General features: G+C 36.4%; 1 protein-coding gene across 2 annotated transcripts in view; it reads right to left on the bottom strand.

Annotated features, from left to right (window-relative positions):
- LOC121371280 (YLP motif-containing protein 1-like) overlaps window positions 1-16,715 on the bottom strand; it is a 69,168-nt gene that overhangs the window by 31,252 nt on the left and 21,201 nt on the right. The window contains exons 5-13 of one of the 2 annotated variants that reach the window (XM_041497056.1): window positions 14,088-15,723; window positions 11,431-11,479; window positions 10,177-10,530; window positions 8,314-8,658; window positions 7,167-7,444; window positions 6,101-6,510; window positions 4,100-4,192; window positions 2,683-2,893; window positions 564-822 (exon numbers count right to left, since the gene is read on the bottom strand). In XM_041497056.1, the coding sequence (XP_041352990.1) occupies window positions 564-822; window positions 2,683-2,893; window positions 4,100-4,192; window positions 6,101-6,510; window positions 7,167-7,444; window positions 8,314-8,658; window positions 10,177-10,530; window positions 11,431-11,479; window positions 14,088-15,723 (3,635 nt within the window). Of the gene's footprint in view, window positions 1-563; window positions 835-2,682; window positions 2,894-4,099; window positions 4,193-6,100; window positions 6,511-7,166; window positions 7,445-8,313; window positions 8,659-10,176; window positions 10,531-11,430; window positions 11,480-14,087; window positions 15,724-16,715 lie in introns of both variants that reach the window. The other variant, XM_041497054.1, reaches the window with a different exon arrangement.

The following is a 16,715-nucleotide window of genomic DNA, read 5'->3' on the forward strand; positions in this document are numbered from 1 at the left end:
AACGACGCATGCAACACATTTTATTTACGGTTATATGGTATCAGACATATGGTTAAGGACCACACAGATTTTGAGAAGAAACCCGCTGTCGCCATTACATGGGCTACTCTTTCCGATTAGCAGCAAGGGATCTTTTAATTGCGCTTCCCACAGGCAGGATAGCACAAACCATGGCCTTTGTTGAACCAGTTATGGATCACTGGTTGGTGCAAGTGGTTTACACCTACCCATTGAGCCTTGCGGAGCACTCACTCAGGGTTTGGAGTCGGTATCTGGATTAAAAATCCCATGCCTCGACTGGGATCCGAACCCAGTACCTACCAGCCTGTAGACCGATGGCCTAACCACGACACCACCGAGGCCGGTGTTATTACTTAAAATGCATCGAGATAAAATGTAAGTATGTAATAACACTCATAAAACCCTTTAACATGCAATATATCCTAAAATTTAGAAATTTCATGATTTTCCATGTTGCTCATTTGGTGCACGAGCATCCACACCATATTTTCTTGAAACAGTTACAAGAAGATTTTACTCTTGTAGTACTGTATAAAACATACCCTGATAAGTTTGCTGACATAGGTTTTTCCAACACCAGGCAACCCTCTTAATATAATGACAATCTGCTGGGGTCTTGACTTTCTTCCAGGAGAACACAACAGATCTTCCACTTTGGCCGTCTCAATCTTTGGTTCAAATACTGGTTTTGGCTCGGGGAACCCATGAGGTGGAGTGTTTCTAACAGATGGTCCAAAGTCAGGTGTATTTCTTCTTGGTGCTATATTTCTGCCAGGAGGACCAAATTCTTGCCAAGAATCCCTATGTTTAAAACTAAATTAAATGTTGTTTCAATACATGATGACTGGAACAATATCTATCAAACCTCTTTTGGCAACACCACCACCACAAATGCTCTGACCTACATGTATATCGGATCCCAAATTTGTAAAATACCTGTATTAAGCGGCCACATTAAATGTATAGGGTGTATACTACCAAATCAAATCCCATAGACGACAATAATAACATATGTGGCTAAAACTCCTACCTGCAGCGTATCAATCGACATAAACGCCACGGATGTAAATACTACCACCCCTCACACTTGAAGTGAATCAGAAAAAAATGGGGGTCAAGCTGCTCGTTTCTGAGATAACGGGTAGCATCTATGACTACCCTAGTTCCGCACAAAATTTGAGTACTTTTTTTTACAGGTACCCCATACATGTTTCAAGCACAAGGCTACTTGACACATTGGTACTAGATGAAATAAAATTGCTTATTTTTTTTACCCAGATGAAACTATTATTTTTTACAACCAACACATTCACATTTATAACCAATCACAGGACTTGTGGTGTTCACTTCTCTATCAAAAGTTGGGTGCACCTCGAACTTTGACCAAGACGGAAGTTATTTGGTTTAGTACTACCTATACTGTGATATAAAAGGGATATTTTAACAACAGCGATGAGGTGCAGCAAATAACCGATCTTCACACCTTCAGGAAAACTAGTACCCATTTAGTCCCGACATCTCTACTGTGTATCAATTAAGAAAGTATGACTCTGGAATGCATCTAATTGCCTCTGGGCAGGCTATGCTTGACATTTGTAGATTCACTTACTATGACAATACACTGCATGAAGTATGCATTAAATAATTAAATCGAAAAAGAAAACAAACTTGTTGAGAACGGTTAATTTAATACATTTTATTTGCATTATTTTTGAAGGAGACGACATGTCAAAAGTTGATTTATAGTCAACTGTGAAGCACACATCCATTGATTAGCAGTACAGATGGTAAAACAAGAAACAACAAGAAATGTTGTAAAGACTATATGTGGCAACCTGTAGTCAGAGGCCATTTTTAACTACTCCCTTGTGTAACCGCTTAAGACAGGTTTGACTATATGTGAGAATGTTATTTATACTTGCAATCTGATTAAAATCAGCTCTACTGGTCTACCAGTAGATCTAACAGCATTGCGTGGAGTCCCATGTTCAGGTGACATTTCATCTATAAATAATAATTTAAATATTGACCAATCACACTTCTCCTTTTATAGTGTTATTCGGGAGCATCCAAATTCTAAAAATATCAGGTGAGACTATTTATGCAATAGGCGAACTTGTTGGTCTATTTAAACATTAAAAAAAAAGGGGGGGGGGGAGAGAGTGCAGTAATAAACTCTGGATTGTACACTAGTATAAATATATTTTATGGCTATATCATCACAGGTTTTTTTCGACTTGAAACAAAAGTTCAACATTAAAATTTTACATTGAAATTAAGTTTCCAGCATACTTTGTAATTCACCCAAATCACTTTGTATACTCTCGGCATATTTCCGAATGTTTTTAAATTCTTTTCAAATCACTGGCATGATTTTGCAAGTAAGGTTTTGATTGGTCGAATGAAAGGTGAACTGAACATGAGCTCCAATGGGGTGCTGTTAGATCCACAGGTAATAGTAATTAACCAGTGGAGCTAATTTTAATTAGATTGTTATACTTGTGTTTTCCATTCACAAAAGTATCAGTTATTAATTTAAAACAAAAAGTGTGAAGTTGATAATGATCTTATAACAAGGTAGTAAACAAATTTGAAGGGAAAGTGTATTCTACCTCCCAGTGTTCCCTTTGCCTCACTACTACGATACTTGCTACAACTCACCGATCTTTCTCAATATCCTCTCCTCTCCTGTAATCTCCTCCCCTGTGTGGCTCTCCTCCTCGGTGTGGCTCTCTCTCTCTCTCCCACTCACGTTCTCTCATTGGCTCTCGACTTCGTATTGGGTCTCTGTCTCGATCCCTCTCTCTTTCTTTTTCCATTCTCTCTCTTTCAATCCTCTCCCTTTCAATTCGGTCTCTGTCATACTGAGAATCTAGTAATAACAAAATAGCAAGACCACATCTTAAAATAATTTGTGTTCCCAGGTTTCAGGTGTAGTGAAACCCCTCAAAATCAAACCCTCAGAAATCTAGAATTCTTTCAAAACCATTTTTCACTATCCCTTTTTAAATATCAGTACAAAACAGATTTTATTTTCGTTAGTTTTTCTAATTTTTATGTTGTTAGATCAGTTAAAATTAGGCAAAAAATCTAAAAAGTTATGTTTCCTTACGAGTATTTGTGGCTAGATATTCAGTATTTATGTCCATTATTCCCAATAACTATGTTTTCAGTCGGCTGTTTTTCGCTAAACCTTTGAAAACTAATTTGACTGATTCCTTAAGAGGTCATTTGGTTTTACCTTCATACTACTGGATTAATTTTTGATAAAAACCACGTTGAGTGGGTAAAAGTTTATAACTTGTACACATATCTATTCACTTAAATTTTTTATAAATACATTAAATAAAGTTCATATTTGAATCTATATTCAATTAATATTGATCAAAATTAGGCAAAAAACCTAAAAAGTTGTGTTTTCTTATGGACATTTGTGGCTAGATGATCAGTATTTATGTCCATTATTCCCAATAACTATATTTTCCTCACCAGAATTTTTGCAAAGCATTCAAATTTATTATCAAATTAGCTGTCACAATCAACTATCGATTCCTCCAATATCGATTCCGTCATTGTTGTCCACCGAAAATACTTGATAAAAACCACTTTTTCAACTGAAAATTCCCAGGTATTTTTCATTGAAAAACGAAAAACAAAAGCTGCCATACTCTCAGTTAATCTATTTCTTGTGTTCTATTATTATTTCCAGTGAGTGCCATGTGTAAAACGACAGGAAATATGAATTGGGAAATGCACCATATACAGTGTACAGGATGTTGACTTGACATGGGGCGAGATATCTCTCCTGCAGTAGTCCGAAGGTTAAAATGTAGTGTAAAAACAGTCCTATACAATGGAGAACTGGGTCAAACCCATCATCTGTAACATGAACTGACTTATTAATACAGGCATATCGGGTTTATCAGCACCAAATCTGAAGAAGCTTGTTGGCTTAGTATTTACAATTCTTAGCAAACATGACAAAAGAAACCTTACCTCACTATATCACAAAACAGAAGTGCTTAGCAATCTATGGTAACAGAATATGACATAATTGTACACATTAAGTAGTATGTACCTTTATTGTGGACAGCAGGCGGCAGCCTGTCATCAGGTTGCTGTCCATGCCCATAATCAATGACTGTCTGGGGGCCTGAAAACACTGGGGAATCTGTAAACACAACACAAATACATTTTACACTCCCAATATCCTCCATAATTCAAATAGGCAGCATGAAATTATTTGTTAGAAAATGCATTCTCTGTGATAAAGAAACAGTTGACTATATAAAACATATGTTACTACATTGTGAAAAACTATTACAAACCAGAAATAAGGCTTTTGATAAAAATAGCAAATATTGTTTTCTGTACATGAATATATTACCTTCTGTGATCAAAATGATGACAAACTTTTCAACTGTATTCTTGGTTGAGAAAATAATGATATCAGTGACACTGATCTGTGAGTCCATTTTATAGCACAATTTTCAAACTTTGTACATGTGTGTACAATATATATATAAAATCAAGTTTTAAATAAAAGCTCAATCTACAAATAGCGTAATATTACATTTGTATATAATCCAATAAAATTAATTAATTTATTTATTTATTTATGTCTCTGCTTTTGTTTGTGCGCGTATAAAAATCTTCATAATACGAAGAAAATAAAAAGTATCTATCATGTGCCATACCAGTGTATTTCTATAATTACTTAATTTTACTAGTAAGATGGAACTAAATATTTTTTGATAGCATATTACAATGGAATATTAGTAATTTAAAAAAAAAATGAAATGTACAATGGAATTTGAATATTGTAGATCTTGAAATTAACACGTGACTAAATTAATGCGAGTGACGGTGGGCAGACTAAAATGCAACATGAAATTAATGCAAGTGGCCTCCCTTTGAAATATTACTTTCCTAGCAACACACGTCAGTGTACCTTTTGGTTCTATCCAGTTACGGTTGTCTTCAATGAGATCAACTTACTAACATATCTGTGTACACATCAGTTAACCTGTTTAGTCCTTAGTGTTTTTGGTGAGATCAACTCCAAGCATATTTTGCAGCATCAATTACGTAACGGGTATGGTTACATAAATCTGGTTAAACATTAGCATATATGTACCATTACAACGGTATCTTCCTAAGAATGTAGACATATTTCAAAGTCATAACAAAAGAACAATTCACCCAACTAAGTTGCAGTGAATTTGAACAGTGAAATCAAAGAAACGGTCGACCTCAGGATTAGTGTGCTAAAACCCATTCAAACACGATGTATCGTGTCGGCTTTTGATAGGATGGCCAAAGACCCTGCAATCATCACGTTAGATTATTTTACAATTAGTATGTCTCATCTACAATGAATTGTGCTCCAGTTGTTTTATAAATGTATTAGAATTTTAATCTTTGTTTTAAAAGAGTGTGACACATAGCTTGCTGGACTAGTCAACAATTAGTCAGACTTGCTTACAATGAATTGTTTTCCAGTTGTGTTATATGTTAGAATTTTAATCTTTGTTTGTTTTGTTTTAATAACGTGGGACACATAGACAAAACATAGAAATAAATGCGTCATATTATTAATGCGAACAACACGAGCTCGCAGTTTTCGCATTAATATTATGATCGCATTAATTTCAGGATCTACAGTAAACGTATATGAAAATAACCAAAAATGATGACATTGTCAAAAATAAATATGATGCCAAAAAAAACCCAGAAAATAAAATAAAATAATAATGTACATACATGTAATAACATACCTAGTTTTCTATGAATGCTGTCAAAATCAAGGTCTAAGTTCGTTCTTAAATTTATTACAAATATATAGTACAAGTCCTTCAAATTTAAAGAAACTATTTAATTATCATAACCAAAAAATTCTAACCACGATATATTAATATTCATTCAAAATATTAGTAAAAAAATAAAAAGTTCTCTTCAGCAACACTGCATCGTCCTTCTACGTGTTTTTGCACTGCTCTGCAAATTACAAAGATGCGACAGTTCATTGAATTAGGCTCCAGGAACTATAAATGTGGATACAACTAGGATTTAAACAAACCTCTGTTTAGCTCAGGTTCTCTGGTTGGTTTGTGACCATAATCGATCGATTCAGTTGGGATGAGAGGTCTTTCCAACAAAGGACGATCAAGTAAAGGGCGATCCAACATAGGGCGTTCAAGTAAAGGACGATCCAACATGGGACGATCATATCTATCAACAGGAGAACGGTCAAACTCAGGCCGATCGTATTCGGGCCGATCAAGGAGGGGTCTCTCTGGAGGAAGACGATCGAGGAACTCGGATCTGTCAAGCAGTGGATGATCAATATTGGGTCGATCCAACGGACGTGGCGGCCGGTCACGACCATAGCCCAGTCTATCAAGCTGAGGATCGCTGCTATCCCAACCAGGCCGGTCAAGAAGAGGCCGGTCGTATCTTAGTCTGTCTCTACAAAGGTCATCATAGTCTCTGGAAAATAAAAGACTTGGTGTCTTGTACAAATAAAACCTTTAAAATATATCTATAAAGGTCATCATAATCTCTGAAAAATAAAAAGTAGTTTTTTGTAAAAAAAAAACCCAATCCAGTGAAGTATCAAATACTGATCAATGGAAGCCAATGATATAAAACTTTATCCAGCCACTTTTTACTATTAAGATTCTTTTTCAAAAACAGAAAAATCGTCATTTTTGTTTACTGAATCCTAACAGGCAATATGTATTAAATATTCCATTTATTAATGCCTAATTGAAATTAATGCCCTATCCCATTCCCCACAAAGTGCCCATAATTGAAAGGCATTTTACACAAAATATTTTATTCCAATTCACCCAGTGATAGGAAACCTGCTACTGCAACATAGATTACTCTTACATAATAGCATTAGATTGGTTACATGTGTTTTTCCCCAAACAACATATATCACAAATGTCAATGATATACCGATACCAGTCATGGGGCACTGGCTGGAACAAAAAAATAAACACTGGGTTCATCAACATTAATTAAATCAATATTAGTGAACTACACATAACTCATCCTTATTTCAAAACTCAATAATCGACAAGTCTGTAGTGCAAATATTTGATATTTAAACTTCATAATTCAACACAATCAGAACATACCTGTCTCTTCTGTAAGGGTCTGGTTCAAGCCTGTCATAATCCAATGGAGGTGGCTGTCTGGGAAAATAGGGATCCCGAGGGTCTGGATAATCCCTTCTGTCAAGGTATGGGTCTCTTCTCCTGTCATCCATGCGGTCTATAAATGGGTCCCGGTATTCATCATAGGGATCCATGGGATCAGCTGGTCGGTCAATGTCAGGTCCTGGAGGTCCTTCATATCGACCACGACCTCTGCCCCGACCTCGATCCCTTCCTCGACCTCTCCCATGATCAAAACCCTGTAACAATAAAACGGTTGGATTACGACGTTTTTATTACATTTGCAGGTGTAATTAAATTAGTACAAGCATAAATCAAACATACAGAGGTAATTTTTTATTTTTATTTCTCAGTTTTGTTTTGTTACACATCCATATTTTGATAGGAAATACAGAATTCTAATTCAGTCTGGATGTAGAACACAACTTTTCATGGCTTAATAAATTCATCTGTGAAACTAAAACCAGTGTTAACATGTCATAAATTTTGCGGATATCCCAAGACTATATTTACACATTTCCACGCCACGTCTAGCTTCACATCATTGCTAACATTCACTTTTTGCAACAGCAATTGGCCAAATATAATATAGCTATTCTTTTAATCAAACTCATATGACATGATCAGTATAGAATTTAGGAAATGACAATTCCCAAATTAATTATATAAATTACTTACAGCACTCACTCCCAGATCATAACTCTTATTATTAGGGAACACCACCACCATTTGTTGTATCATTCAGCTTAATTTAGTCCAGTTTAAAAAATAGGTCTTCTTAAAAAAAAATATATATATATATATATATATATGAAATACCTTTTCAAATCTTTTTACAGGTTGACCTCTCTGTAATATTCAAATAACTCATTGGTTTATTTTTATTACTAATTAATAACAAATGTACCACAACAAAATGTGACAGTGTTGTGGCTTAAGGGTACATAACTCCAAATTTTTGTGGTTAACCTATGATGATTTTTTTTGTATTTCTGTTACCAAGTAACTTCTTAAAAATAACATCCACATAGCCCTGTCAATATTGTTCTATTCTAATAAGATTATATTCTGACAGACATTGGATGCAAAAGTGAACCTAAAGCCTTACTTCTTGATTGTAAAGCTCTTGTTCTTGTTTCCATGTATCTGGTTCCTGTTGCCAACTATCCCCCTCAAACCTCCTGTCTTCATCAAAGCCTTCATTCCTTGGCCCACCACCTCGACCGAAACCTTGATTTCCAGGGAACCGAGGTCCTTGGTTTCCCCCAAACTCTCTTTGGTTTGGTGGCCGCGGACCTCTGGGGAAACCTCCCCGACCAGGGAAGGGGAAATCACGACCTCTGTACCCCCCTCGACCAAACTGTGGAGGATGATGCATTTCTGATTCCTGATCATCTTGGGTGTCAGGGTAATCTTCTACTTCCCGAGTATCGGTCGATGCAGCAGGTTCATTCTGGCCAAAAGAAATTAATGTGTAAAAGTGGAATAACCAATGCTTTATTAAAATCATTTTACAAACGCATTATTGGCTCCAAATTGAGACAATGTTAATAAAAAAGCTATGTCCAAAATAAACATAAAATGCACTTGCATAAAAAAAAAAAAATCATTACAAACAGTTTATTAAAAAGTATGTGATTGAAGGCTTCCACAATCACACAATCTGTATTATGACTAGCATTTTGCATATCATTCATAAATCAAATATCGCTTTACTAATACATTAAAGCATCCACTGATACAATGCAGTTCAAGTCTTAAGTCAACACTACATGTAGGTAGGCCTACAATAGTTGTCAGCTGGAGGGGTCCCTTCAGTTTGAGATATTACCATAAAATTGGACATGTATACATGAACTTACAAAAACCCTAAAACTAGGCTCATACTACTATAAAATATTTATACAAATATTACATACTATATATATATACATTACAATTGAAAAATTACGGTTATGACATTTAAACTGAGGAGGAGAAATCCATACCATAGGTCTTTCTGTGAGCAGAAAGATGAGGGCCTGATTTATGAAGGTTTTATTCCCTTAATAACAAGTCATATTGTGACTGCACTTAAAAAAGTTAAATACATCCAAAATAAACAAATGATGATCACAACTGGAAAATTTGGCCCCAAATGATTAATTTAATTGAAATTCTTGCATAATCGGTACAAATTAATTTGGGTCAACTCCACTGTTTTTGGATTTTTTAAAAATTAAAAAAACAAAACATTTAGGGTGTATACTACCAAATCAAATCCCAGACGTCAATAGTAACATATATTGCTAAAACTCCTACCTGACATGGATATAAATACTACCAGCCCTCACCCTTAAAGTGAAGCGTAAAAAATTGGGGGGGGGGGGGGGGGGGGGGGGGGGGGTCAAGCTGCTCATTTCTGAGATAACAGTCTATGACTACCCTAGTTCTGTATAAAATTTGAGTATTTTTTTTACATGTTTCAAGCACAAGGCTACATGACACAGTGGTACTAGATGAAATAAAATTGCATACTTTTTTTGCCCAACCAACACACTCTTTATCACCAATCACAGGACTTGTGGTGTTCACTTCTCTATCAAAAGTTGGGTGCATCTCGAACTTCGACCCAGCCGTAAGTTATTTGGTTTAGTACTACCTTTAAGCAATGGATTGTTCTTTATAAATCTGTTTTAAAGAAAGCTTTTTGGTAAATGTTGTTTCAGGGCTCCACTTTTGTTAACTTTTTTAACAAGAATTCCACAGATTTAAATGTCTCACCTACCATAAACCTTTTAAGTGCACTATAATGAACACCCATAGGTGCAACTATAAACCAAGTTTCATTGACCTGGGACATGGTCTGTGAGACACTTTAACATTAAAACTTTAATGTAAAAGTTGATGCCATCACAATTGCTGCCACCACTGTCGGAAAAGTAGTACCTAGATGTCTCTCCTTTTTACTTAAACATATATTAAAGCATACCTTATTCCTGATATCTAAGACATCTTTGGGTGGCTCAGCTCCCTTTATCGCTTGATCATCAGTTTGTTCTTTGCTTTTGTCTGTCCTTTCATCTTTGTCCTCCGGTGACTCAAAATCTATGTCCATGTCAGGCTGAAAGCCCATTGGAGGACGAGGACCTTGGTCAAATGGACGGGGGCCAGGTGGTCTGGACATGTTAGGCCCTGGTGGACCACCAAGTCGTGGACCTGGGAAACGTGGACCCATGGGAGGTCCAGGTCTTCGAGGTCCAGGAAAATACTGTGGACCAGGACCTCTTGATCCATGACCAGGGAATTCTTGAAAATCAGTGTCCTCTTCCTCTCCTCCAGGACCCTGTGTTAGGACACAAAATGGTGGATATATGTTTCACAGATAATGTGTATTAAAGAAAAGGAATCAACAAAATTTAAAATTGGGACAAATGGTCTGGAGTGTTATGGAAAGAAAAGCCACACTCATGCACAGATTGAAATTCAATTAGAGAAAGAGATTTTTAATATACAAAAGGTACATTGCTTATAGGATCAACTACACTATGTTTGATATTTAAAACATGTTGATTAAAAAATGCAGTGTGTGTGTTAAACATTAAACTTTATTCTACTCTCTTTTTTCACTTATAAACTGAACAAAGTATCAGAGTTGTATGATATGCATATCAAAAGTAGGTTGCAGTGACCTAGTTATGGTATGTAAACACAGCCATCATAAGTTGTACTTACAGGTTTGATGGTACCCTAAGAACTGATAAGGAAGATATGTCTTGGATAAGAATTTCCTTTAATGTGTAGTAATGCGTTAAAAGTAGGTTATGGTGACCTAGTTATGCAACACACCACCACATCAAGTTGAACTTGCATACAAGGTTTGATGATCCTGTATGAATTGTTAACGAAGTATGGCCTGGAAAATATTTCCTTTAATGTGCAGTAATGCATAAAAAGTAGGCAATGTTGACATAGTTATGGTACGCAACACACCACCATCCTAAGTTGTACTTGCATGCAAGGTTTGATGATCCTATATGCATTGATAAAGATATGATCCGAAAACAAAAAGTTTATGGACGGACAGAGAAACCCATACCATAATATGACTCGCCTTTTAGAATAAGCAAAGTAACAACTATTATAACAGCTTTTATGCACATATTTATTACAGGCAAGTTGTAATGTTACATATCACTAAGATATTTTTAAAGTAGCCGGAAAATACCTTCAAATAGTAGCTTACCAAGTCGCTTTCCTCAGGATTCCGAGGTGGAAATGGTCCTCTTGGGCGACTGAAAAATATTTACAAAATAACATTAAAGGAAACATGACACGAGACCATATTATAGCTCATTTTAAAAGAAAAATGATATAAAAATAATATACAAATAACTTTATAACAATAAAATACGTGTAGTTAACTTAAAATGAAGAAATTACGCTAATCAGTATCAAAGTACGATTTATGCATATTTCTTCGTGAGCATTCGGAAAAAAAGGGAAGTGACGTCAGAGCCGCTGTACTCTTCCATTGTTGTTAACTGTTTATATATGGAGTAAGGGGCTTACGATCTTTTCAGTCCAACAGTGCCGTACTGCGCGGCCTTTGGGTGTAAAAATAAACAGTTTAAACGATTGGGATTCTCTTTTTATGGTTTTCCAAAAGATTGTATCCGAAGAAAGACGCGTGTATTTTATCGCAAAAGAAAAGATTGGACACCAACACCGCATAGTACTTTGGTGTCAGCCTATTTACAGCCCGGAGCCCGAACGTTACCCGGAGACAAAAACAGTACTCGGTTGCGAATGCCGAGGTGTACATTGTACATATTTGGCACAAAGATACACCTCAGCATGATGTATTTATATATGTTAAAAAAAAAATGTAGAATGTTTTATTTATTTATTTTTTTGGAAAAAAAAGAAGATTTTTCATGTTAGGGCTGTAGGCCTACATAACAAAATCTGTATTCACCGTCCGAAGAAGGAAACATCAACAAGTAATTAAATATGGCATATACAAACATGGGATTTGGCATGAGGATACATCTCAGTACGATGTATTTAAATATGTTTTTAAAAAACGTGTAGAAAACAATAATAATTTTAAATAATGTTTTTAATCTTCGGGCGGAATACGTCACAAAAACGTTCCTCATCGCCCGAAGCCCCAAAGCAACACGAAGTACGTGCCAGTTTTTTTTAAGATCACAGGGTATTGTGGCGTAACCTGTCGCGACTATAGTACAATGTTAATGGACATTATCAGCCGCCCTGCTTCATTACTGTAAATAATGCTGTAAAACCCTTGATTAAGTAGACTTTCCCATCTAAAATTACAAAACTGACCAATTACGTAGTACCAAAGAAAAGAAAATTATCACTTGGGTATCGTGAGTGGTCGTTTTTACTCTAACGCACCCTACCAATAGGCCTAATAATATGCTACTTTTTTATGAGAGAAAAATACTATAACCCCATTTCGTTCTATTGATGCAAATAGAAATATATTTAGTTTAAAAGTTGATTATACTCTCAAGTCATTTATGTTGTTTTACAAGCCAGGTTAATGAAAGTGAAGCGCCTTGTCGTAAATTAGAGCGTTTGTTTACACTGTGCATACAGATTTCATTATGTACAGCCCGAACATAAAAAATGCGATATTTTCTAAAAAAAAAAACCCACCAAAAAATGTTTGTCCTACATTTATATTTTTTACATATTTAAATACATCATATCGAGGTGTATCTTTATGCTAAATATGAACAGTATACACCTCGGCATTAGCATCCGAGTTTTGGTTTTGTCTCCGGGTTACTTTCGGGCTCCGGGCTGTAAATTGGTCGACCGGTCTGGTCTGGCACCATCAGTTTCTCCACCCTCCAACTCGCTATCCGTTTTTTCATCAGTATCACTGTTGTAAGTAAATGTGTGTCTTTCTTCATTTACTAACAGCTCATATTGATACGGCAAAACGTTTTGCGAACGAACACTCATTGTTTTGGTAAGCTGTGCAAGTCTTAGATTCTTTATGAGTGGTACGGACTAATGCTTTTAAGTGTAAGGCTTCAGATCAAGCGACGCGTCTCTGACGTCACGGACCTCGTGATTGCCCTGCTCATTAAAGATCGGCAATTTCCGCTAAGAGCTCGTATCTGGGGTTCTTTTATGGAGATATTTTAAGTAATTAATTTTTTATAATTTTTTTTTTTAGGTGATTCAATTTATAATTAATTGTACATGGTTGGTTCCAAATATGGTTTACGTGACATGTTTCCTTTAAACTATTAATTTATTCAAGAATAGTACTGTAAAACGACTAAGTGCTGCTAAGTAGCCATTTTTAAGTTTCAGATTGTGGTGTTTTTTTCCCTTTTGGTAAATCTCTATTACATAGGTGTAGAAATTAGGAAATATTTTCAGTGGATTGACTAGTGGCTTATAGTACTTACAAGTCTTTAAGCCCCCCTCCCGCCCCCCACCACACACACACACAAACATGTAAACACATCATTGGTTGGAACTATATGCAAACTCAGGGCTGAAACTTAGAATTTGTAATCTAAGGAACTTTTGCAAAATGCTCACAGACGGTATTTTTTTAGCCTGCCTCCAGCAATTTTAAAACAGTAACTTTTGCATGAAATAAACACAAAACTAAAAATAAACAATTATCCCTTCAACCAACAGAAATACGTTTTATTCAACAGCAGAGAACTGTCATCGGTAAAGGTCTTATATCGCAATTATGGCAATGGTTAAGTTCGAACCCTGCAACATTTGTGGACCATTCGGAGAAGCAAAATAAGAAGCCTTTTTTTCATTATTTATGTGTTTGGATCTGCCAACCCTAAAAAAATTTAAATGATGTAAAAATTAAATCCAAAATGATATACTCACAATTGATCAGGTCCTCCAAAACGTGGTGGGTGTCCACGATTATTAGGACCAAATGGGCCTCCTCTTCCTCTACCTCGATTAGCAAACCCTCCTCGAGCTGGTAATTCACTTGGAGGTTCCTTAACATCCTCTGCATTTTCATCCTCCTCTTCATCTTCATTCTTATCAGAACTAAGGCAGGCAATAGAAGGGGGCTTATCAAACCGAATATCCAACAAGGAAATAGGACCTTTAGGTGGTGGACGAGGGCCCATCATTCTTGGTCCACCTCGCATCATGCCCCGACCACCTTGGTTATCAAATCCACCACGAGGTGTCATGAATCTATTACCAAAGTGAGGGCCTCTTGGTCCCATGAAACCCTGATGGGATACAGGCTCGTCATCGTTTTTACTATCATCATCAAGTTCCATGTAATCATTGTCAGGCTCATTCTCACCTTCGAAAGATTCCTGAAACTTGGAACCCTGACCTGGTCCCGGAGGTCTATGCATATCACTAAAAGGACCACGACCTGGTTGTTCACCAAACTGCTTGTTCTGATTTGGATGTTGTGGCTGACCCGAAAATCTTGGGCCCCGGGGTCCTGAAAATCGTGAATCGTACTGTCCTGAAAATCTTGGACCAGACTGTGCTGGAAATCTTGGACCAGATTGTCCCGGAAATCTTGGACCCATTGGTCCTTGAAATCTTGCACCTTGTGATGTTGGAAATCGCGGCCCAGGTCCCATTAAAGATTTCTTTCCATATTCTTCTTCAGCTGGCACTTCTGCTTCTTCTTGAAAATATTCTTTTTTTTCATACATATATTCACTCTTATCTTGCTGGTCATCAAATCCTTCATTTTCACCATAATTTCCATTACCTGGTGGTTTTTCAAACCTATTACCTGGTCCTTGAAATTCATTTGGCCCAGGAAATCTCTGGTTTCCAGGGGTAGGACCTCTACCTTGAAATCTTGGTGGTGGACCACCAAATCCTCTGGGGCCACCATATGAATGAGGAGGGCCTTGAAATCTTTGCTGAGGTGGTGGGAACCTTTGACCATGAAATCCTTGTTGACCTGAAGATCCACCCATGTCACCTGCAGTGTATGAATCCCGAGATTCGGAATAATTATCATGTTCTGGTATATCCGATTCCTTTTCAATGCCAGGCTTTGCATACTCATTGGTTTCTTTCATAGGAGGGACAACATCTGAACTCATAATAGTCGTGTCTTGCGATAATGACGGTTGAGAATCTGACAACTGTCCTGGTGGCCCTGAATACTGACCTGCTGAACCTGAATACTGACCTGGTGGCCCGGAAAACTGTCCATGAGGTCCTGGATATTGTCCTTGTTGACCTGAAAACTGATCTGGCCCTGTGAATTGACCAGGCCCAGTCAGGCTAACATGCGGTTCTGCTGCTGCTGCTTGATTTGGAGGAATTGGGTACCTGGTAGGAGGTTGACTAACATATGGTCCTATGTGGCTAGACTGACTTGAATGTTGTCCAGCAACAGTCTGTACATTCATTCTAGAAAGTATTTCTGTTTTCCGAGTTTGAATATCATTCTTGCGGGTTTCCATCTGTTGCTCATAAAGTTGCCATTGTTGCTCATATTGCTTAAACTGATCTTTGTTGGGGTGGTCTAAAAATTCAGCAAATTATTACAAAATACATGTAATTTTTCTACAGCAATTTTATGTAAGGTGACTAAAATAGTAACCTATGCCATATAGCTTATTATGCATGATCTAGTGTAGTAGTGTAACTCTGGCAATTAACCATGGCAATTGGTAATGTCATGGAGATTGCTGTGGTATTAACAAAATAAAACTGCTGTATTTATGTGGATCTTTAAATTTGCTGTCACTTATTAGTTCGTTTTTTTAGTTTTTTTTTTTAAACTGATAAATTAAACTAATCTCTTACACATTAGCTGCAAAACTGCCACGGCAAATATCCCCCCCCCCCCCCCCGTGTTATATATTTTGCCAGGGTTGATAGTGATGCTTGAAATTTCAAATTGATTGAGTTTTGTACTGCACTGACCGACAGAGTTGTAATGTAATGAAACATACAAAAGGTTTTGACAGTAAGTTATGGCTAATTTGGATTTTAAATGAGTACAAAGGGTTATGCTTATTCAAAGAATATCCATACAATGTTGTATTGAGCTCTCATTAGACAGTCTTTAAATTCAATTAAATGCAATTTATAAGTGGTTATAACCAATAACTGGTCAAAACCCTCTAATTCCATACAGGCAGAGACAGTTAATTTTGTTTCTAAAATATCTAATAATAATAATAATAAAAAAAAAAAAATATATATATATATATATATAAACATACACACAGGCCTCACATGAGGTCAATATCATAAAGTGAAGTCATATATATATACATGTACAGGCCTTTCCCCGGGATTGTTTTAAGGCACTTACATTTTTAGCATCAGTATAACACAAATCAAGCCAAACTAAGTTGGGTAGTGGGTTGAAAACAGTTAAGTGTCTGCCTTCAATCCTGCTCTTTTTTTTAAAGTAACCCATCAATTCCCCACCCCCAACAATTTTATAATTTGTGCCATGTTGTTGCTGTTGATTTCAGCATCGTGTTAAATGCTTGTTGTGATTTC

The sequence above is a fragment of the Gigantopelta aegis genome, chromosome 4 (assembly GCF_016097555.1).
Source record: "Gigantopelta aegis isolate Gae_Host chromosome 4, Gae_host_genome, whole genome shotgun sequence".
Classification (NCBI taxonomy): Eukaryota; Metazoa; Mollusca; class Gastropoda; order Neomphalida; family Peltospiridae; genus Gigantopelta; species Gigantopelta aegis.